The sequence below is a fragment of the Erpetoichthys calabaricus genome, chromosome 18, assembly GCF_900747795.2.
Source record: "Erpetoichthys calabaricus chromosome 18, fErpCal1.3, whole genome shotgun sequence".
In the NCBI taxonomy this organism is placed as follows: Eukaryota; Metazoa; Chordata; class Cladistia; order Polypteriformes; family Polypteridae; genus Erpetoichthys; species Erpetoichthys calabaricus.
In genome coordinates, this window is record NC_041411.2 from 11,308,936 (window position 1) to 11,331,225 (window position 22,290).

The following is a 22,290-nucleotide window of genomic DNA, read 5'->3' on the forward strand; positions in this document are numbered from 1 at the left end:
CACGTTTTCCTCAAAGCACTGCTAGGGTTCATTTCGTTTTCCTTTCGTTCTTTACTGTGCTCTGAATATTCAAAGTTGGTGTCCATCAAGCGGGAAGGCGAAGCGCTCTTCTATCACGTGTCTAATGTTGATGGGCAGTACTAAGAACGCCCGTTCCAGAGCTATGATTGGCCGCTTTACTCTTCAGCCCTTGAGAGGCAGCCAATGAGTGGCGCGATACGTTTCATAGTAGCCGACTGTGACGTAAATGATGTGCGTCGTCAGCTTCAGAGCAGTAAGCGTGAAAATGGCGCCGTCCAAAGAGCGGAACGTGGCTGCCCAGAGTGAGACGTTAAAAAAGCGTTTGGCCGAGAAAGCCGACAGTGTGTTAAACAATAAAAGACAAGCGAACGAAGTATTCGATATCTTGGAACATTTACAGGTACGAGGGCAGGGAACTCCGGCATCTTGGAGAAGCAGGGTGTGTGAAGAAAACCCAGTCGTAGTAAACATAGAGAAAGCAGCGTGGCTTGTGTCGGTAGAACCTTGTAGAATTTGTAAGGTGCAGAGAACGAGTGACCTGTGAGGACGTCTAATGTCTCAGTGACACGCAGTACGTCAGCACAATAAACAGTGTGTAGAACTTAAGTTTCACTCCCAGAAATCCACAATAAGCTACGTTGCTACTTTCGTTAATGCCCTTAAATCATAACCGGAAAATGTCCAGTTTGGTTAGACATGTGGTAGTTTCACGTCCCCCTAGTGTGTTAATTAAACATGAAATGTGTGACGTGTGTCCGTGCTGCTGAGATGTTCACCGAGTTTTATGGGTAGAACAATCGGTGCTCGGCTTCCTGCTGGCACTGTCGGTCTGTCTGTCTGTTATGTAGAGCCTTCCTTACCCCCTTATCGTATAGCGCCTTTTACATGTGTGTTTCTGTCTACTGAAATGAGGCAAAGCAAATGTCAGGCTACCATTCATGGGGTCTCGCTAAGCAAATGAGTAATTACTGTTGTATTCATATCACTATTATCCTTGCTGAAAGCTGGTCTAGTTAGTTTATGGGACATCAGAGCGCGAGCAAAGCCCCAATGGTTAGGACCCCCGTGTTACACATAAGTAGGCCATTGTGTGGAAGAAGCATTTAGAAATAACACCGGCGCCGGCCCTTAAACCTGTCCAGTGGGTGCAGACTAGGAGTAAACTTTTTTTATTGACTGCATTGCATGGGGAAACTGGTAAAGTAAGTATATGCAGAAACTACTGTACACAATACATTTGAGTCTACATACTAAAACATTGACAGTAGGTGTACAATGTACTAAAATGGAATAAAAGAGCCTTGCCTGTCTGACGGATATTTTGCTACGAGTGGGTTTGATCCAGTGGGAAATCTGGCTTTTTACAGAAGATCAGTAAATATTATTAAATTATAACAAATCTTTCTCAAGTAGACACCTGAATGACTTAAAAGAAAGCTTCCAACTTTGCAAGTCCTAGTGAGGCATTAAGCAGGCATATTACCTTTGCTATAAAGGAGCCCCAGCAGAAGTTTTTGATGCACTTCAGATAGTCCTCAGAGTTAGTGTGTCAGGGAGAGGATGTGCAGCATCATTTTAAAATGGCTCTCAGTTTTGTTTTAATTCTCAACTTTATGTACTCCTACTTCCAGTGGGTCCAGAGTGTGACCCATTAACTGAGCATGCCTTTTTTAATTAGTTTAAAGATTGGGTGGGCTTCTCCCGAATTGATGTTTCTGGACCAGCACACCAAAGTATTAAAAATCGCATTGGCTCTCACAGAGTCATAGAAGATGTAAAGGCCCGGTGTAGTTAGCTTGGAGAACAATCAACACTGAAGCCATCTGTTAATCTTAAAATTACAGTTTTCACCGGTGTAGCTGCCACTGAGACTCTCAAACATCATGCTTAAGCTAAAGCCAGTTCAGCTAATCAGTCTTTGTGTTAAATAATCCCCCGTATCCAGCCTCATCCTCTTCAGCCAAAGTAAAGAAATGGTCAAGCAGGCAACCTGTGACATGTATCAAGTACTACCATCTACACATCTGAGCTCTGTTTGTGAACGTTGCTTTTGTCAAGTCGATGCCGTACTGCTCTGCGATTTTCTGGGGTGCATGCCCTGTCACACAGAGAGCTCATTGGAGGCAGCATACATTGTGATTTCAATGGGGGTCTTATTTATCATGGCACCAGAGAGTGGTGATGTGATGCATGCTGGTCTGCACATGTGATCAGTTATTGTGCTGTTCCGCTGGTTGTCGGCTACCAAAGCATTGACACCAGTGTGTTGTTCATGAATGAATGCTACATCTTAAGTTTATAAAATGTGTAAGAATCAGAATTTATGGACAGAGTTAGAGCAGGAAGATGTGCCTAATTGGCAGCATCGGATTGGCTTTTAATTAACTTAAGTAAAAATCGGCCACCTCAAGCTTGGTTTTAGAATATCGGTAAAGTGCAACATTGGGATGGAATTGAAATGATTGTTGTGTGGAGCTATAACTACCTTATTGAACTCTTAACACATGTTTAAAAGTCAGGTAAGAGTCCTCATGTTTGGTCAGCAGTGTACTTGTGTTGTTTCTTTGAAGTGACAGAGAAGGTCATACCGTTATATAGCAGTTCTTGGGAAATGGTAGTTAATGTGATGGCTACGGTTGTAGTAAAGTGGGTGTGCATTGGTATTATTTACAGAAGATGGGCAGCAGCTTGCAGTGGTGTGCTTTGTAACACATTTGACTGTCTGTTCTCTAATACATTTTTTCTATTTTTCATTTCAAAGGTCGACAGAGAAGCCGATGTCCTTAGTGCCGTAGAGGCCTGCCAGAAAGTGTTCACTGTTTTGTTGGGTAGAGGAGAGCTGTACACAGGGCTGCTTCCCAAAGAGGATGAGACACCTGAGTGTAAGGGGCTTCTGGGTGGGGAAGTCATGTGCAGTGTCTGCAAGGATGAATTCCTGCTGGTTTGTTTCTGCCCTTGAGTAAATCGTAATAGCATGAGAGTTAGCGGGTGAAAGTGGGGTTGGGGACCATTTTTATTTGATCTCATTTCCCATTCTGTATTATTTCAAAATAAGACAAGTCCTTTGTTTGATCATAGCAAAGCTTTGGAGGACACCTGCACAAAACATTATACCTTCTTGTACCTGCATGGGTTCTCTTTAATGTAGACCACAGTCAGTCATTTTCTCACATGCTTAGTGATGAACAGCGTTGGGGGGGTGGTCTGCTGGAGCCTATCCCAGCCAGCATAGGGCACAAGGCAGGAACAAACCCTGGCAAACGCACACATACACACTAGCCACACACACGGGCCAATTTAGGACTGGCAATTCACCTAACCTGCACGTCTTTGGACTGGGTGAGGAAACCCATGCAGACACTGGGGATAACATGCCAACTCCACACAGGGAGAACCTGGGATGCAAACCCTGGTCTCCTTACTGCAAGGAAGCAGCGCTCCCACCGTGCCACCCGTGGACCTCAGTGTGATGTCTTTACTCTTGACCTTTAAATGCACTTTGGGCAATACCAACTACACTTTCTTCTGTAGCATTGCAGTTCATTAGTAAATGTCCGTCAAAGTCTTTATTTTATGTAACGCTAGTGTATTAATTCTGTTGGATGGTCCTAATCGCTCTGCTTCCCTAACACAACCCACCAAAGTAAACAGAAATATATGCCAGACAAGCACGCAGTGAACTCAATTTAATGTTATCTCTAATCTTATCCGCCATTGCGAAGCCAAGTCCAGATGTGCCAGTCCACCATACAAGCAGGTAGTGCCAGCTGTTCTGTCTACCAGGCTGTTCTCTTCGATGTCTTAACCTGATCTGTGCTGCATGTGTACTTCAGTCAGGATGGTCTTGGAAGACCCCGATTATTTCATCTTCTGATCGCATAAACCTAATCTAAGGTGTGGCTGTCATCCTGTCCCTGAGGGTCTCATAAATCTCAATCCTGCCTGTTGCCAGCTTGTCATCTACTGGCTCCAGACCGTTGGAGTTCTTAAAACTTGGACTTGTAATGTCTGAAACGGGACAATTAGAGCAAAGTACGCTTGAGTAGCATTACACTCGAGCCAGTCATTTTGCTGTTACCTGTAAACCTCTGCACAGCACTTCTCCGCCAGTTCTCATCCAAAAACAGATGCGTTACATTTGGCGTATATCATACCAGCTGTTTTTATCAAAATAAATAAATAAGGTGTCTTGTAAAAAGTCCTTCCTCACAGTTTATATTAAACTTCTTAACGTTATAAGAAATGTACTACTCTTTCGGCAGCAGGAAATGGGTGTTATGCTGCTGTGGTGTTAGGCCATGTCACGGTTCTATTTGTTTGTGCCAGTTGTTCCATTTAAGGGGCAGTTTATTTGGTTTTGTAATTATCTTTAGCAAAAAAGGTCATTTTGTACATCTCAGAAAGTTTTACCCATTCCACAGTCTTAACTCGATTTTCTCTCCTCTCCAAGTGAACAGCTGAATGTTGACAATGTTGCCTTTTACCCCCCAGTCTTTGATGAATGACTGCAGACATTTGGCTCTAATTTCCCAAACCTAATCTATCAAAATATGTGGTTAGATATGATATTAAGTACCACCATTATTCATTTTTGGTACTAGAAATTAATATTTATGTACCAGTACCCCTTCTGCTCCATCGGCATCATGCTCTTCAAAGCAATGTTTCTACATCCAGGCCCAGTGGTGGGGGGGGGGTCAATACAACATAGAGCAGGTGTGGGATTGGGTTGGAAGAAGAGGTAGCTAACTATTACTGGCTTCAGTCTTGTTTTGGAACTGGTACTGTGGTAGAAATGCTGGTATCAGTAAAGAATTCAAAATGTTATTATTAATAACCCAAATTGGTGTACATGTGATATGCTGTTATACAATCCTTTTTTTTTTTTAAAGTGTGAAAAGTGTACAAAATGTGCTGAATTGTCTCCTCACAAGTGTGATTCTTGTAGCTTTCAGTGCCGAAGAGAAGTACAAGGCATGGATGAGGCACCGCTACAATGGCTGTGTGGAACAGCTGCTGGATCTCCTAGGCCATGACGCTTATCATGTCAAAGTGAGTCACATGTGTTTCTGCAGCATGCTTACTATGTGTTAGAGACTTGTCTGGAATGGTCCCCAGTCACCCTTTAATCACACCACATAATGGTTTATCTACATGCAAGTTTAAATTATAATTAATGAAATGCTGTCACTCAGGATGTCTTTAGCATTTGCAGTAGACTGGAGCAATATCTGGGTGGCCTGGCTTAATGGAAATGTTCCTACTTAAACATTAGAACAGTCTAGACAAGAACAGGCCAGTCAGCCCAACAAAGCTCGCCAGTCCTTTCCAGTTATATCTTCCAAAAAAACATCGTCGAGTTTTGGAAGTCACTAAAGTCTTACTGTCTACTACACTACTTGGTGTCTTATTTTAAGTGTCTTATGTTTCTTTGTGTAAAAAAAAACTTCCTAATGTTTGTGAAATTTACCCTCAGTAAGTTTGTGTCCCCGTTTTCTTGATTAACTCATTTTAAAGCCACATTTTCTATCCACTGTAATAATTCCCTTCATAATTTTAAACACTTCAGTCAGGTCACCTCTTAATCTTCTTTTGCTTAAACTGCAAAGGCTCAGGTCTTTTAATCTTTCCTCATAACTAATCCCCTGGAGTCAGCCTTGTTGCTCTTCTCTGGACTTATTCCTAGCACTGCTGTGTCCACAGCACTCCAGATGAGGCCTCACCAGTGTGTTGTAAAGGTTGAGCAGAACCTCCTGTGGCTTGTACTCCACACATCAGGGCGTTACATAAGCTCAGATTGTGTTAGCCTTCTTAACAGCTTCTGAACACTGTCTGGAAGTCGATAGCTTAGACTCCACTACGACTCCTAAATCCTTCTCATAAGGTGTACTCTCGATTTTCCAACCACCCATTGTGTATTCAAACCTCACATTTTTACTTCCTATGTGTAATTCTTTACATTTACTGACATTAAATTTTATCTGCTACAAATCTGCCCAAGCCTGTATGCTAACCAAGTCCTTCTGTAATGATATAACAGATTCTAAATTATCAGCTAATCCACCTATCTTGGTATCATCAGCAAACTTAACCAGCTTGTTACTTATATTCCTATCTAAATCATTTATATATATTAAAAATAGCAGTAGCCCCAACACTGCCGCCTGCTGGTCACCACTCTTAACACCAACCAATTCTGATGAGGTTCCTCACACCATCACCCTCTCCTTCCTGTGTCTGAGCCAATTCTGCACCCATCTACATCTAGTTTGATGCCTAACCTCTCATGTGGCACCTTATCAAATGCTTTCTGACAGCCAAAATAAGTCCTATATTCTCAGCTTAGATCGTATCCTTTTGTTGCCTCATAGAATTCCAGCATGTTAGTAAAACATGACCTCCCTCTTCTGAACCCACTGTTGTGAAAAACTCCCGTTCTTGCTTAAGCTGTTAAGCTCAATTCCCTTGTCCAAGTGCCTCTCTATCATCAGCATCAGGCCCCCAAGTGGCCTGCCTCAGGTTTGTGAGTGTAGAGCCTCTGATGCCCTCCTTTCTAACCTGAGCACTGCCTGACCTTCTTTTAGGAGCCTGCCCTTTGTGCATTGATGAAGTTTGCTGAAGAGGAAGCAAAGCATCCACTATCTAAAACGGATTGGGATGAGCACTCTGTTTTTCCTAGAGAGCTGCTGAAGGTATGTCTTCATGTTTATTGTTGTGATGGTTAAAAATGAGATTAAACCAGCCGCCCCACTGATATTAAGTGATGATGGAGTAACACCAGTATATTGTTACCAAGTTTTATGTTGATTACTTGTAATGATGTGATAAAATATGAATTGTAAGCCACAGAAGCAAGACTTCTCATTGAACACCATGTTTTGGTTTTGGATAAAATGTCAACCGTGGGTTACTTATTTCCACCCTAAATATCCACAGCAACAAATCAAGTTCATTATATCATCTAAGACTACACCAAATAGAAAAATGCAATGCCCGCCTCAAAGCGGCAGTGTTAAAACCTGTAATGTCTGCTCCTTTTCCCCTGCCAGTTGAGTTGCTACTTGAGAAAGTCAAGACATTCATTCAAAAGAGTCCAAAAGTAAAATCATGTAGTCTGATAGTCTGATATAAACATGAAGTCATTAAACAATGAACAAATAAGGTCAAAAGGGTGTATAACCTTTATTTGATTTGTTCCTGATAATAAACTATTTTTTTTTCACTTAGCAAATTTGGAATTATTTAAACCATCTGCTTGTGCTGGAAGTTAGTAGCAATTTGACTATAAATGTAAAAAAAAAAAAAAAAATGCAGTACAAATATATTGTATTAAAATCTGCAAGTATGACACCATAAAGATGGGTAATTGGCCCAGAATTTGCTTATTGGTGTATCCCTAGTGGTTTCTCTTGGCTTTTGGAGAATTTCCCAGCTCCTGTTTATGTTTTTTCTATTTTAGGCTGTGGTGGACCACTTGGTTTCCACAGAAGAGGACATGTCGATGCTCATCTCCAGATTTCAGGAATACCTGGCATTTGAAGATGTGCGTTACTACGTCATGACCTCCTTGACCTCCGGCGTGGCCAGTGTAATGCAAAGAAAAGAAAAGGTAGCCTGACAACAGACAATCCTTGATGCATTTGTAATGTGAGAGACATTTGTGAGACAATGGCCGCATTAATAGGATTTGCTGGTTATTCCGTTCACTTGGGGATGATAATTAAGCTGGATCATTTTCAGCCTGTGCCTTTTTCCTTTGTTAGATTTTGAGCTGTATAAGTATATTAGAGTGACTCACAGCTGCATTTTCATTTGCAAAAGTAAGTGTTATTGTTTAAAGCGTTTAAAATGAAATTAAACTGAAAGAAAAAAATGTATGTCTGTTACGGCCCTCTCAGCGCTGAGCTTCTTTGTAAATCTTTAAAGGATGGGTCTTCAGGTTGAGTTCTGTAAAGTAGGAATGGGTAGAATGGCCTTAAATCAAAATCGCAGTAAAACTTATTAGGCATACAAGTCCATACTACCTTTAAGAGACTAATACACGTTTTGGGTTTGCATGCATGTTTAATATTTTATGTTAAAATTTGTTTGCAAGTTTTGCACTAAAAAATGGTAAAAAGGTTTAAAAAAAGCCATAACAGAAGAAGAATTTCAACTGGTATACTGGATCAACCATTGTATATTACCTACTGCAGGTTTTCCTTTTACTTTTTATTGTTGTGAACCCCTTGATTGTTCTTTTAGCCTTAAACGGTTGCATTCTCACTCTAATTATTTCCAACTTGCTGAATAATTAACAAAAAGCAAATGACAAAGGAGCCAACAGTTGACAGTCTGCCTTGGGCCATCAGTGTACGTACCTCATCAGTTATCTCATTTATTAAAATACTTGGAAGCAAATGGAAGAGCAAAAGTGAAAGATGGAGTCTTACTAGTCTACTCTGTTTTACACGTAAGTTATTCTCAGAAACGAAAAAATCACAAGAGTGACTTGACATGCAAGAATGAAAACCGCTGGATTTGATAACAGGGTTTGTTAGGCTTCAAAGTGTGCCAGATTGGGTTGGAACTAGGAATGTCACAATACCAGTAGCAGTGAAATGGAATTGGAAATCACTGCAGAAACACTTGAATTAAACATAGGAATTCCGTAACAGTAAAAGAGGGAATTTTATTATCATGGGGTTGATTCAGCATAGGGTCAATAAAGGATGATATCCTCATAAGCTACCTGATTTACCTTAACTGCATATTCCAAATTTACTAGCTTATAAATACCACTTGAAATCAATGCTAGAAACATAAATTCAATCTTTATTATATCTGTACTGTTGAATTTATGAATTCCAAAATAATTCACAACATTTTAACTTACACAAGCACTTCAAAGCTGTTTTTGTAACAATGTGGGTAAAATTTGGTTTGTTAGAAAATCACTCTTAAGTTTGTAACATTTGCTCTTGTAAGATGCAACACATTTATATTTGCCTTATAGTTAATAAAAAAATGTACTCATAAATTAATATTTAATGTAGGAGTCAAAGTGATTTCAGTTTTCAAATGTCACCAAACCCTATTGCTTTAATTTTCCAAATCTTTTCCTGTTTTTATTTACATTTCTTCAAACTGTAACATTTTGATTTCACACTGGAGCTTATTAATTTTACATTAATCCCCTGTTTCTGTAAAACCTTGTCATGCTGTTTTCAAGGTTTCTTACATAACTGATCAGACTTGGGGTTTATTTGAGTGTTGTACAGTTCCCACAGCACCATTTTAATCAAATCCTAAAATTTGTGTATATTTCATTAGCAATTATTGTAATGGCATAAGAAAAGAACTTTAAGCTAACGTTTTATTGTCTTGCATTCCTTCACTCTTCATTGAAGTCCGCTCTTTCCTTTGTAGGTCTCGATATATCAGAATAACGCTTTTGCTCTGATGTCTGCTATTGTCATGCCCAGCAGCAGCAGTGAGATGACTACCTTTTTGGTGAGACAGGGAGGTAAGTTTCTACTGCCACTTGTGTAACCCGGCATTTAAGATTAGTTTATGGCTTAATGTCTATTCCTATTTGTGTTTCAGCTCGTTAGTTTTGAAATGTTCTCTGTTAGCATGCAAGGGGCTATATGAAAATGTATGTCTTGACTAACATCCTCATTCATTTGCAGAGTTGTTTGCTACAGTTAGGCTTTTGGCTTACTTGCTATGTCAACCACGTAGCTGTAACAGCTGTTCTTACGGATGTCATACTTACTGACGGTCTTAGTGTTCTTCAGGCCCTGGTTTATGGTATCATTGGGTGGCTGCTTGGAAGCGGATTTTTATTTATTTTTTTTTTTTTAACATGCGTTCTGCTTCTTCGCAGTCTTGTTTTATTCCATGACTTTCTCTGCACATTATTAGCACATCCTTGTCATAATTCACATAAAATCATGTTTATCCTAAGTTCTTTCAGTGCATCTCCAAAGCTGATATTAAGTGTTACATTAAAAGAGGAAATTGAGAATTATGTACAGTAAGTGCAGTGCATTTTAGTTGTCTTGATTTATTAAGATGCTTCAAATAATCCAGTTAGATTTCGGCCTTTTAATTGACTGGTAACATTGAAATGAATACCAGGCCAGTGTTAGGGAGAGCACATCCACCATATTTCAGTTCTGACAGTGTTCATTTAAAAGTATTCCCTTTGTTTGGGTTATGCAGAGGTTAATATAGGTGTATTATATTTAATATACCAATAAAACAAGAAATGATTTTGCAAGCTATCACGGTTAAAACGTTCAAGTATAATGAGCTCATGTGCAAAATCCCAAGGTGCTTATCCTTTAATGCTGTCTACAAAGCTCTGTGTGCGTTTGTCGGGTATCAACATCCTCGCCATTGAATCTTTCTCCACAAAATTAAAATTTTATTCAAAAGCCAATACCATAGGCTGTTTTATTCCAAAATGTATTTGTTGCCCCTGCACTGGGCAGCACTGGGTCCGGTTCTGTAATGTGCTTTGAACATGGATTGCATTAGTTGGCATAATTTACTGAGGGACAGTCCACATTTCTTTTCTCCTTAGTTAACTTAGTTCAGTTATTTCCCACCATTTCTGCAAGTTTTGGCGTTCATTTTCATTAACATCTGGCAAATGTTCCTGTGGCAAGTGTAGCAATTTTCTGTAAAATATATTTAACTTTTTATGCTTTTGTGCATTTATGCTCAGTCTCATCAGAAACATACCCCTGTCAGCTCTGTACTCTTTCAGTTTTTTCAAAATCAATACATGAGTTTTTCCAAGTTTGTATTTTAATTGTGTATTTCTTTTAGTTAGAAGTTTTTAAAATTAATACTTTATTTACCAAACTCTATAATGTTTTAAGGTGGATTATGCATTGCTGGCACCAGGTCATGTTGTTGTCAAAGGGGTATTTTGCTTAATATTTTTTTTGAATGTTGTTTCTCCAATTCCCCACCCCACTTAGATAAACTTGAGGATTGGAAGGCAAGCAAGCTAAAGGTAAATATGTCTCCCTCATTTTTAATACACAAGTGTGTTAAAGCAGCAGAATGAACTAATTATTCCTTTACAATCTTGTCCATGTTTTGCAGGAACACAGGCGTGTTTTTGAGAAGATGTGGCTGACATTTCTGAAATACAAGGTAAGAAGACCCTTGAAAATTGAGTGGTGTGGAAATGTTTCAGCTCCCATTCTTTTGTGCTCTCCTGCTACTTAGCTGAGTTTTATGAAAGCATCTTCCAAATCTAAAATGCTAAGTAATCCCCCCACCCCATCCCCCATATTTTTACATCGGACCCACTGTATTTGATATATTTTATTAATCCCCGAGGTTTAGTTGTCTTTTCACATGACATTTGGAGGTCGGAGTGCAGGGTCCGCTTTTGTACAGTGCCCTGGAGCAATTTTCAGGTTAAGGGCCATGCTCAAGGGATTTGAACCGGAACCTTCCAAATACCAGCAACAGATACTTAGCTAAGAGCCACCACTCTGCCTTGAATATTACTTCAGTACTATATCTTACTAAATATTTTTTGACATATGAGGTTAATGGTGGACTTATTGGATATTCTGACATATTTATATTTTACAAACCAATGCTTTAGTTGTTAGGCCAAGCATTGTACATGGTAGCTGAAAAGATAATAGCTGACCTTGTTTCTGTCAGCTCACTCACAAAGCGTGTCTTTTGCCATTGGCATGTAGTGTAGAAAAGTATAAATTAAGAAGACTTTTGTAATCTCTTGAGCTCTGAGCTAGTTATTTCCTGGCATAGGTTTTTTTATGGCTTTAGATTTGAACCTCAGGTTCTTTTCTAATTGAACCCTTGTCAATTTGTGCTTGTGTGACCTTTAATACATTTGAGTATTACTGTCAAGACATGTGGCATTACTGGTATGTCATCTTCTTTGTCTTCGTATTAGACAGGTTCACTCGGGAATTCAGTTCCAGAGGAGAATTTGTTTGTCTTTACCTTAAGACTGAAATAAATCTTGATTTTTATCTGTAGTGTTTATTTCCAGAATTTCATTACTAAATGCTCTATTTGAATTTTGAGATTCACTCTTGTCAGAGGAGAGTCCCAGTGCCAACTGGAAACCTATTGTAGGAAAAACATGCTGCGTGTTACTGTTCAGCACATTAAGATGCATGTGTTTCAGAATGTGGCAAACATTACTTTCCTTTAACTATGAACCAATATATAAAATTGGAGCCAGTCAGCACTTGATAAATGTCCAATATGACAGTGTGTGAGGTGTCCCTGTTGGCAGCATTAGTTATGCAAGTCCTCTTCTTTATTGCTAATTACTTATTAATCAGCAGTGCAGGCCTTGAGTTGCCTGCTTTTATGACGCCTGGCTTGTGATTTCGCTCACTCTTAACAGGAGAGACGCTGTCCTACGCTGTATATGCATGCATCTAGTAGTGAAGGTGTGTTTAATTGACTTTAACTGACGTGGGCATAAAATGAATTGATGTGCCAGTGTGTAGGCAGTTAGGTAACAGCTTACAAAATGAAGGATGTCATGAATGTGTGCATTGTGCCTTTTCTCAAACAGTGTCAATGTTTAGGCTATTTTGATGTATTGATATTTTGTGGGATTGCTTGATGTAATCTTTGTGACTTCCTTTGTAGTTTATTTTGGATGCCGTTTTTGCCGTTGCTAGTTTTCTTCTGCTTTCCAGCTACGTCATGTTTTTGTTTTGCATATGTCGTCCTTGGGCATTATTCTCCAAATTTTTTTTTTTTTTTTTAAATGTGTTAGCAATGATCTTTATTTATATGGAAATATAACATTTTGTGTAGGTCTAATACTGGATAGGTAACGTTTTGTCACAAAACGTTTTTGAAAATGTTACTGTTACTCCATTTTTCAAAAGAAATTCTATTAGATTTAATAAAAGTATAAGATTTGTCATCACTTTTCTCAATTTCATTTAGTCGTACCAAAGTAAAGGTAATTTCTCTCAGTTTGATTAAAATGAATATGTAGTGTTTTGTGATGAAACTCTTCATTTCCTCTTTGGCACTGGGCAGAGTAGCATATCAAAGCCGTGGTGATAGCCATTGAAGGAGCCTGCAGAACAATAGGGTCTCTTTCATGTGTTGATATATTTGATTTTGATTGATTTTTTTTTTTTTTTTTTTAATTTGTAGGAGGCCTGGGCCTTGCACTCTATAACTGAAAGTAGCACTGAAATGTGTAATTTTTCAATGAATGTCTTACATGGCAAAGGTTATCACAAGCTTCTGTGCGTAATTTGAGACTGTACGTTTAAAGTTCACATCCGTTATTTAAGGTTAGCAGACATCACTGTGAGTTGTAAAGACATGTTTTATTTGTGTTTATACTGACATGTGTTGTTAAAGCACAAGTCCTGGAAAATGTCCATTAAGCTATTTATAAAGGACCTTATCTGAGTTTTTGTTATTTCTTTGAGTACAGCTGCCCAGTGACATGTACAAAAAAGTCCTAGTTATACTGCATGATGCAATCCTCCCACACATGAGCAATCCGAAATTCATGATTGACTTCTTGACTGCAGCCTATGACATTGGTGAGTAATGAGAAGCCCCAAACTTTAGGTGAAATTTTTTTTTTTTTTCCCCCACACTGTAATAATGATCTTTGTTGTTTTCCTTTCATATTATGTGTACTGTCTTGCTCTGCAACCCAGTGCTATAAATTCCAGTGGTGTTACTCTTCTGTATCTTTTCTTTTTTAAATAATTATTCTGCTAAAGAACAGGATGTTTAAATGCTCACACTCACCTCAAGTTCTTTTCACAAAAGAATCTGATGAGAATTTTTCGATAAAGAGAACATCTGGCATTCTTCTAAACGTTTGCATTATTCACTAGGTGACAGTGTAGGCATGGCACAGTACATTGTAGTGCCATCCTGTTTACAGCCTTCACTTTCTAATGTGAAATGCCATGATAGAGGTTTTATTGACTCTTGAAGCTTTCTTGGTGTTTTAGATATGGACAACAAACCTGTCTTGGTTCAGTGAAGGTGTATTCCTCCTTGTGGAGTAGCGTTCATTTTGTAATTTAATGCATGGGGGAGTTAGTTTCACTTTAGTTGGACTTTCAGATGCCTTCTGATGAGATGGGATACCCACTCTAGCTGGCATGCTCAGTGATGTTTTCTCCTGCCCTAACCCACCCCCACTCTCTTTCCGTAGGAGGAGCTATCAGCCTGCTTGCCTTAAATGGACTATTTGTTCTCATAAACCAGCACAACCTGTAAGTTGATATTTGTTAAACTAAATAAATATTTTAATTTCTTTCATTTCTTTTCTAGATATGGACAGTATAAGAATAACTTAATGTAGGGTCTTTCTGTAATGTGTTTGATTAAACAGTGCAGTTCCAATTGGCTTACCTCAGTCTAATTCAATTGCATTAAAATGTTGTATTCTTTATTTTTTTCCATGTCCTCCCTTGTAGGTGTTCACTTCACTCTTTGTATTTAGTTTTATGCAATGTTGATCTAACCTTTAGTGCAAACTTTTCATTTTGACACTAACTGCATATTGGCTATAGTCTGTATGTAGGCTTTTAAATTTTGATGGTAACAAATGTTAGGTCAACCCTGATGTGTCCAGTTAAGAGGCATACTTCTACCTCATTTTGGAAGGACTTTGTCATGTTGGGAAATTTTAGCAGACTTGTCTAAATAAGATACTTGAAGAGGTTTGTATCTAACACTGGAGTTAAGATAGCATACTGCCTCATTCTCATGTTCCTGTTCATAGTATAAGCATAGCATAATGCACAAAATCAAATAAAAAGTAAATGTTTGTGCATTTATGTCCACAGCATGTCTGGTTTAGACATTTTATTGCTACGTAGTATCAGTCTCAATAAGGCCTAGGAGTTGACCTTGCTGACTGACTGAAGAGACTAGAATGCTATAGATTGTGTTTTTTGGATTATTACAGAGACTACCCCGATTTCTACACCAAGCTGTACAGTCTGCTTGAGCCGTCAGTGTTCCATGTGAAATACAGTGCACGCTTCTTTCATCTGCTCGACTTATTCTTGTCCTCAAGGTAACAAAATTGCAAAGGCATTTCTCTCTAGCCCCTAAAACTGGTCTTTTTGCAAGCTATTTGGAGGCTGTTACACGGTCAACACTTCTGTTTCTATAAATCAAGTTTCTGTTCTTTTCAAGTCACTTACCTGCCTACCTGGTTGCTGCATTTGTGAAAAGGCTGGCAAGGCTAGCGTTGACAGCACCCCCACAGGCACTTCTAATGGTCATTCCGTTCATCTATAACCTGATCCGTAGACATCCGAGCTGCCGGGTCCTTCTTCACCGGCCTACTGCAGGTGAGCATGCAATAATGACAGTGAATGTGTTTGATGTCTTTAAATTTAGCTTGGTCCTCACAGTTGTTATTCTGTGAGTAAAAGCAGTGAGATTATGTTGTGGAGTATTTTCCAAAAGTGAAACATCAAGTATTTTTGTTGTTCTTTTTTTTTTTTTAAATTACATTGGTTTTTTTTTTTTTTGGCAAACAGTAAATACATTATGTACCTTGTCAAGACTATACTAACACAAACTAAGTAGTTCTTTGTTTTTTAAGGGCCGAAAAACAACCATAAAGAGACTGATGTGCTTTATAAGGAAAACTAAGATGCAAAATTCAGTAAGACCTGTGCATTAGAAGAAAAGGCAGTTTACCATAAAATGGAAAATTACTGCAATACTGTATTTTCTTTGTACAGCATACTGTGAAAAGCAGTATATAAGATACACAGTATAAAACGGACCGTGATTGAGTCACCAGTTGCAGTGTTTTGTTTTTTCACCTCCTCATGTCTTGTAACATAGCAGGTTTTGAGTGATAGTCCATCTCATTAAGGGCAATCGATAAATGAATACTGTCTGCTGCATAAGGGCTCGTTTATAGTTCACGCTCAGAACGCGTACGTGCACACATCATGGCTGCCATGTGTTCCAAGCGTTCATTTGACGTGTCCTCTGAGCAGGTCCTCAGAAATTAACATGACGCGTGCGTGAGTTGCATGACCAGCAAAAAGTGGCAGGGCGCAGTATGATAAAAGTTGGAAGTGCTTCCAGAAGATGATCAGGGAGCACATCCGGGTGTGGTATAAAAGAGACCGCCTCACACCATTCAAAGAGCCAGAGTCGGGAGGCAGAGGACAGAGCTTGCAGGAGAGGAGTGGAGGCGGCAGAAGGAGAGAGAAAAAGAAAGGAAGGAAATGGACTGAGTATAATTGTGGCTGATTTGTCCATTGCATGTGGTGTAAAGGGCAGAAGAAAAATAAACCGGTGTGTTTTGGGACTTCTGTGTGTCCTGTATCTATCTGTGGCCGGGCTGGTCATTTCCACATAGGGTATGGCTCTTCTGGTCATCATTTTGAAGTGTCATTCACTTTCTTGAATAAACATTTCATACAATTTGATTTAATTTCCCTTAAAATCCTTTAATCTTGTCCCACCTTGTGTTGAGCTCCCAGAATAGGCATGATGTCAGGCGATTGAGTGACTGTAGTCTGGGAGAAGCTATAGTTGTGTTCCCATAGCTACAGCCTAAATAGGTTTGACTCCAAACTGTTACAGATGAGCAAATTAGATCTGAAGAAAACTTCCGTATTTAAACTACAAAAGTGTCAAAAGGCCAGAATGTGTCGTTGTTCGACATTCTGCTTGTCTTCAGCAGTGGTCTGTGTATTGCACATTTTGCACCTCTAAGGGTAATTTGCTACTCCTACGCCCAATAGTATAAAGGAAAAGACAAACTAATAATTAGCTCTGTCACCCTTCAGTGTGTTTAGGTCGGCAGACTTTCTGCTGTACTGTACAAGCTACTCCCGTCTCACTTGAATTTTCATTGAAGACCTGGACCTTTGGTCTCACTTTCACTGTACATTTAATCTTTGGCATGAATGTCATTTACATCAATAAGATACATGCAGAGATGAATATTTGTCAAGGTCACAACTCTTGTTTATTTACTGTGTGGCTATTCAGACCCAGAAATACAATTAAGAGAGGATACAATTGCCCAGAGGGGGCTGAGTGGTCTCATGGTCTGGAACCCCTGCAGATTTTATTTTTCTGTCTCCAGCCGTCTGGAGTTTTTTTGTTTTTTCTGTCCTCCCTGGCCGTCGGACCTTACTCTTATTCTATGTTAATTAGTGTTGTCTTATTTTAATTCTTACTTTGTCTTTTTTTTCCTCTCTCTTTTCTTCATCATGTAAAGCACTTTGAGCTACATTATTTGTATGAAAATGTGGTATATAAATAAATGATGTTGTTGTTGAGGATATTGTAATAGAGTAACAATTTTAAAAACACTTTTGCCTCCTTTCTAAAAAAAAAAAAACCAACCTGTTTCTGTACAAAACAAGCCTCAGTCCTGCTTACTTGTATTTTTCCTCCGTTCTGCATGCTGAGAGTGTCTGGTTACTTCCACCCTTGTTATTGAGAAAAATCTGTTTGAATAGATTATACTGATAACTGGAGAGTTTGAATTAAGTGACCTATATTTTCACATCTTCAGGAAGACGAGTACCCCGCCCATCACTCTTGAAGGTAAACCACTTGAGACAATCCTGTTTAATACATTCACAGGTTTGAAGGCCAAGTCTTGTCACATGTACACAATGCAGGCAAATTGTTTCTTGCCGTGTGCTAATCGACACGAAACACGTCACAACTCTGTTGTCATGATCAGTGAACGTGACGAGCCTTACTTGGAAACTTGGCTTGCTTTCCTTAAAATGAACATCCTGTCAAAAACCTGCAAAAGCACTTATGTTTTGTAAACTCCTCCAGCTATCAAGCGCATTTCCTCTGTAGTATGTTATGGAAATATTGTGTTGATTTCAGAGGAGAGCATTTATTTCAAGAACTTTTCAGTTTCTAAAGGGTCAAGAACTGCATGTTGTCTTCAGGGTTTAGGGCTCAAATCCTAGAGACAACCTCCCTTTTTTGTATATAATACATAAAAATTATAACTGTAATATATATATTTATAATAAATGTATTTTTACATGACCTTTGGAGGTCAGTTGTGTAGTAAAAAGTGTAGTGACAGATTAAAAGGAGAATTTTTGATAGCTCTTGGTGAAAATATTGGTTATCACATGTCTGTCTTAGATCTGAAATACCATAACTTTGGGCTGAAATGTCCATAGACTTACTACAACAGACTAACACTAAATGGATTTTAGTAAGAAATGTCTTCTGGAAGTCCGATTCTTCTTAAATGTCTCCAAAGTTGTCTTTCTTTAAGAGCCCTTTTAACAGTTTTTATTCAGTTTGTATGTCTCTGCCTGCATTCACTTATTAATCTATGGCTTGTGGCAGGCCTGGAGTTTATCCTGCTGTAGTATACAGTGCAGACACCTGTCAAACTGCCTAAAGCAGTGAGGCATAGCTTGACGCCAGGATTTAGGTTACATCTCCACACTTATCTAACAGCTGACAAACACTTTTTAAAAACTCAAATGATTTTAATTGGGTTTTTTTTTTAATTTTTTTTTTTTAATCAGTTGACTAACACTCCCAATTGCAGGACTAAAGTGGCATACTTTGCCACAAAGACTTCAGTTGCCATTGAGTTGCCAAGTGGACCAGGCTGCTACTGTGAAAATCCTGATGTTTTCACTTCTCGTCTGGCCCTCGGACCTTACTCCTTTTCTATGTTAACTAATGTTGCCTTATTTTAATTTCTTATTTTGTCTTTTATTTTTATTTTCTTCATTATGTAAAGCACTTTGAGCTACTTTTTGTATGAAAATGTGCTATATAAATAAATGTTGTTGTTGTTGTCTGTAGCGATACACATGTCTAAATATTCTTGATGTTGCACAGTTACAGTTCCTCTAGTACAAGCAAAGATCTGTGGCATCTACATCTGTGAATTATTGCTGGTGCTGTATACCCAAGACTGTTGGAATAGATAATTTGTCAGAATTGGTTCCTCCTGCACCAACCCTAATAAGTTGGCTGTTGCATCCTAATAGTTTTGATGAGTCCCATTAAGCAACACTGCATGTGACTTAATTTATTCCATTATTACATAATATACATGTACAAAAATGTTTTAAATTAAAATGTGAGTCCAATGTAATTTTTCAACATGGATGTTTTGTATAGATTTTTGTAAAAGTTTTTTTTTTTCCTATAGTAAGCCTTCACTTGTGACACATTGCAACCAATCTTGAGGTTTATTAAAAATGGATGTGAGAATGTTTTTTCTTTTTTCCTTCTCTTTTAGTTGGCCTAACACGCAAATCCCTATGCTTGATTGACATTCATAAGTATTGAGTTTTAAATGCTTCTTGTGTTGTTCAGGTAGTTGTGAAGACCCTTACCTGATGGAGGAGAAGAATCCAGCTGATTGCCATGCACTGGAGAGCTCTCTTTGGGAACTACAGGTTAGGAAGACTTCACTTGGATCACCTTTGCTTATTTCTCAAATTTAATTTATAAATGGAGCAGGCAATGTAGCGTAGTGGTTTAAATTTTTTATTTTTTTTTTCTTGATACGCTGAGGTTGTGGGTTCAAATCCTGCTATTGACACTGTGTGACCATGAGGAAATCACTTGACCTGCCTGTGCTCCAATTAGAAAAACAAAAAACATTTAACCAGTTGTGTCTCAAAATGTTGTAAATTGCCTTGGTTAAAGGTATCAGTCAAATACGTAAATGAAAATGTAATCGCCTAATTGGTGTCAGACTTGCATAACTTACTTATGGTAGATAAGGTGTGCAGATTTTGTGCATCTTCATGCTGTTATTGTTTAGTGCACTGACTTGCCTTATTTTCAAATATCTGGGGAGTTCTTCGAGAGTGCCACACAAGCAGCAGGATTCAGAAAAGTATTATAGTGTATTTGGCTGGTGCCTTTATCCAGGGCAATTTACAAGATTATGGAACATTACCGTTGTTTCACATACTTGTTATTTTACAGTGTTGGAATAGGAAGTTTAAGTGACAAGCTCAGGGTCACAGAGAGTAATGGAATTGTGAGTTGAACTACCAGTCTTATGGTTTTGGGTCCAAAACCTTAACCACCAAATCACTGAAGACCTATAAAACTGTTAACATCAGCCTTTCAGATTATCTAACATAATCATGCATGTAAACCTGCTAGTTGTTTGTGATCATTTGGCATCATACTTCCGTCTTGGCAAGTGCTCATTTAGGTCTGTTATTTCAGATTGGTGTAAATGTATCCTTTGGTCTGTCTTTGAAGGTGTAAGTGGTTTTCATTTTAACTACTTTTTCTTCTGCCAGCAGCAACTTCATTCTCTAAGTAACTCCTCTCTACATATATCGTTCTTATCCTGCTACTCTTGCACTGTCAATGCATAATACCCATCAACCCCCTTCCATTCAGCTGAAGTGTGCTTTCCTAGGAAAGTGTTCTGCAATAGCTGGATGGTGTTGTATGGCCATTGTTGTTTTGTTTACAAAGAAAAGTATCTTGTGATTGTGTTCTCTGTGAAGCAGGATTTATTAAGTAAGGATTTGTAACATCAGTTAGTTGCCGTCCCTTTTTAAAATACTGAGGTTGCTACTTTTCGATGAGAAAATGGTTGCTAATTTTAAAGTGACTTTAGCTTTGTAAGTTTACACTGCAGTGACCCGACCAGCTTGAAAAGACAAGTGTGACACAGATTTTAGGGGCAGAGTGACTGGATTTTTATGTTGTCATTTTTGGTTTTCATAGACTCTACAGAAACACTACCATCCAGCAGTTGCCAAAGCAGCAGCGGCTGTCAAGAAGCCCTTGTCAGACCAGGAGCAAAACATCAATGAGTTGTTAGAAGTATCAGCGTTTGAGGTACGTTCCTGCTTCTGTGTAACGTTTAAAAAACCGTTCTGTGAGACAACTCGGTTTTATTTATTACTATCTTTTCCAAATGCAGTTATGTGTTGTTTTACTTTACTGCCAGATCCCAGAGCGCTAGTCCTAGCAGCTTAGTGCTTTTTTGTTTTTTTATTTTATACCCTTTTTATATCTGTAGCACTAATGAAGGTTGCTAATTGAACAAAGTTGCATTGAGTAAACCCTTCAAATCTGGGTATTTTTTCTGTTTGAGTCTGTTGCTCTAGTCATATTAATTTACTCCGCAGTACAGTTAGTTTTAGTGTTTACATCCATACTCTGCCTGGCAGCTGTAGCTTTAGTAAGGGAGCATGTATTATTTTACTACGGCATGAAGCTACAAATGACTTACCATTGCTCTGTGCTAGTAGTGACAATTACAGTTGTGTGAAAAACTACCTTCAGCTAATGAAGGCAGCTATTCATTTGACAAAAGTCAATTTTGAACTTGGTGAACCACTTGGTGCATTTGTGTAGTAATTCTTAGTATACCTTACTAGGAATTATCCTGCAAGTCTTTGCAAGTGCATAACAGGATTATAAAAATATATAAATTCCTTGTGGCCAACTGGTAAATAAGACAATGCAAAACTGACATTTTATTCACATTTTCAGATATTCGAAAGAGATATCAAGAATGTACCAAAGACCATCCCACTGGAATTTGAAAGAGTGACCACATTACTAGGAAGAAGCAATGAAGTTGTGGGTGAGCACTTTGCAATGGAGTGACAGCCAAGGACTTTTTGGATTTAGAATGCACATCTTCATGTGTCTCATTGTACAGAAGTGCACCTTTAGTTTGAACAAGTGAATTGCACTCCTGTGTTTCTCAGAACTGAAATAAAAACTCGCTGATCTGTTTCACGTGTGGCAGCTTGTGTGTTTCACTTCGTTCAGGAAGATTCAAGACAAGTTGCTCTTCTGGTAGCGTTTTTTTTTTTTTTTTTTTTTTAAAGGTGACACTTTTTTATTTATTTTTTTTTCCTTTGGCAGTGTTTGGGGGAGTTGCACAAGAAAGAAGTTTTTTTTTTTTTTTCTTAATTTTTTGGTTGATGGCATTTTGCAAGTAGCTGCTTTTTCTTCTCCCACATAGTGTTACCACTGAGAAACTTAGGCAAGCATAAATATTGAGAAATCCTACTCTGCAGTTAGAGTACTTGTACTGCACTCTTCATTAGACAAATAAACTACACAATACTTACAGAGAGTCCTGCGGTGGGTTGGCACCCTGCCCGGGATTGGTTCCTGCCTTGTGCCCTGTGTTGGCTGGGATTGGCTCCAGCAGACCCCCGTGACCCTGTGTTTGGATTCAGCGGGTTGGAAAATGGATGGATGGATACTTACAGAGAGACCAAATTTAATAAAACGTAAATGATT

General features: G+C 38.6%; 1 protein-coding gene across 1 annotated transcript; it reads left to right on the top strand.

Annotated features, from left to right (window-relative positions):
- Positions 1-248: 248 nt before the first annotated feature.
- On the top strand, positions 249-21,777 carry noc4l (nucleolar complex associated 4 homolog). Its single transcript, XM_028824659.2, has 15 exons — positions 249-421; positions 2,783-2,903; positions 4,970-5,073; positions 6,606-6,713; positions 7,481-7,630; positions 9,430-9,526; positions 10,995-11,029; positions 11,122-11,172; positions 13,478-13,589; positions 14,219-14,279; positions 14,978-15,088; positions 15,211-15,368; positions 19,369-19,451; positions 20,752-20,865; positions 21,526-21,777. Exons 1-15 carry the CDS (start codon positions 251-253, stop codon positions 21,640-21,642), a joined length of 1,593 nt encoding a protein of 530 aa, XP_028680492.2. The 5' UTR covers positions 249-250; the 3' UTR covers positions 21,643-21,777.
- The last annotated feature ends 513 nt before the right edge of the window (positions 21,778-22,290 follow it).

Excerpts from the sequence above, each read along its gene's own strand:
- noc4l (XM_028824659.2), top strand. The coding sequence starts at position 251 with ATGTGCGTCGTCAGCTTCAGAGCAGTAAGCGTGAAAATGGCGCCGTCC. Across the intron at positions 422-2,782 it reads ATATCTTGGAACATTTACAG|GTCGACAGAGAAGCCGATGT; the intron begins GTACGAGGGCAG and ends TTCATTTCAAAG. Across the intron at positions 6,714-7,480 it reads TTCCTAGAGAGCTGCTGAAG|GCTGTGGTGGACCACTTGGT; the intron begins GTATGTCTTCAT and ends TTTCTATTTTAG.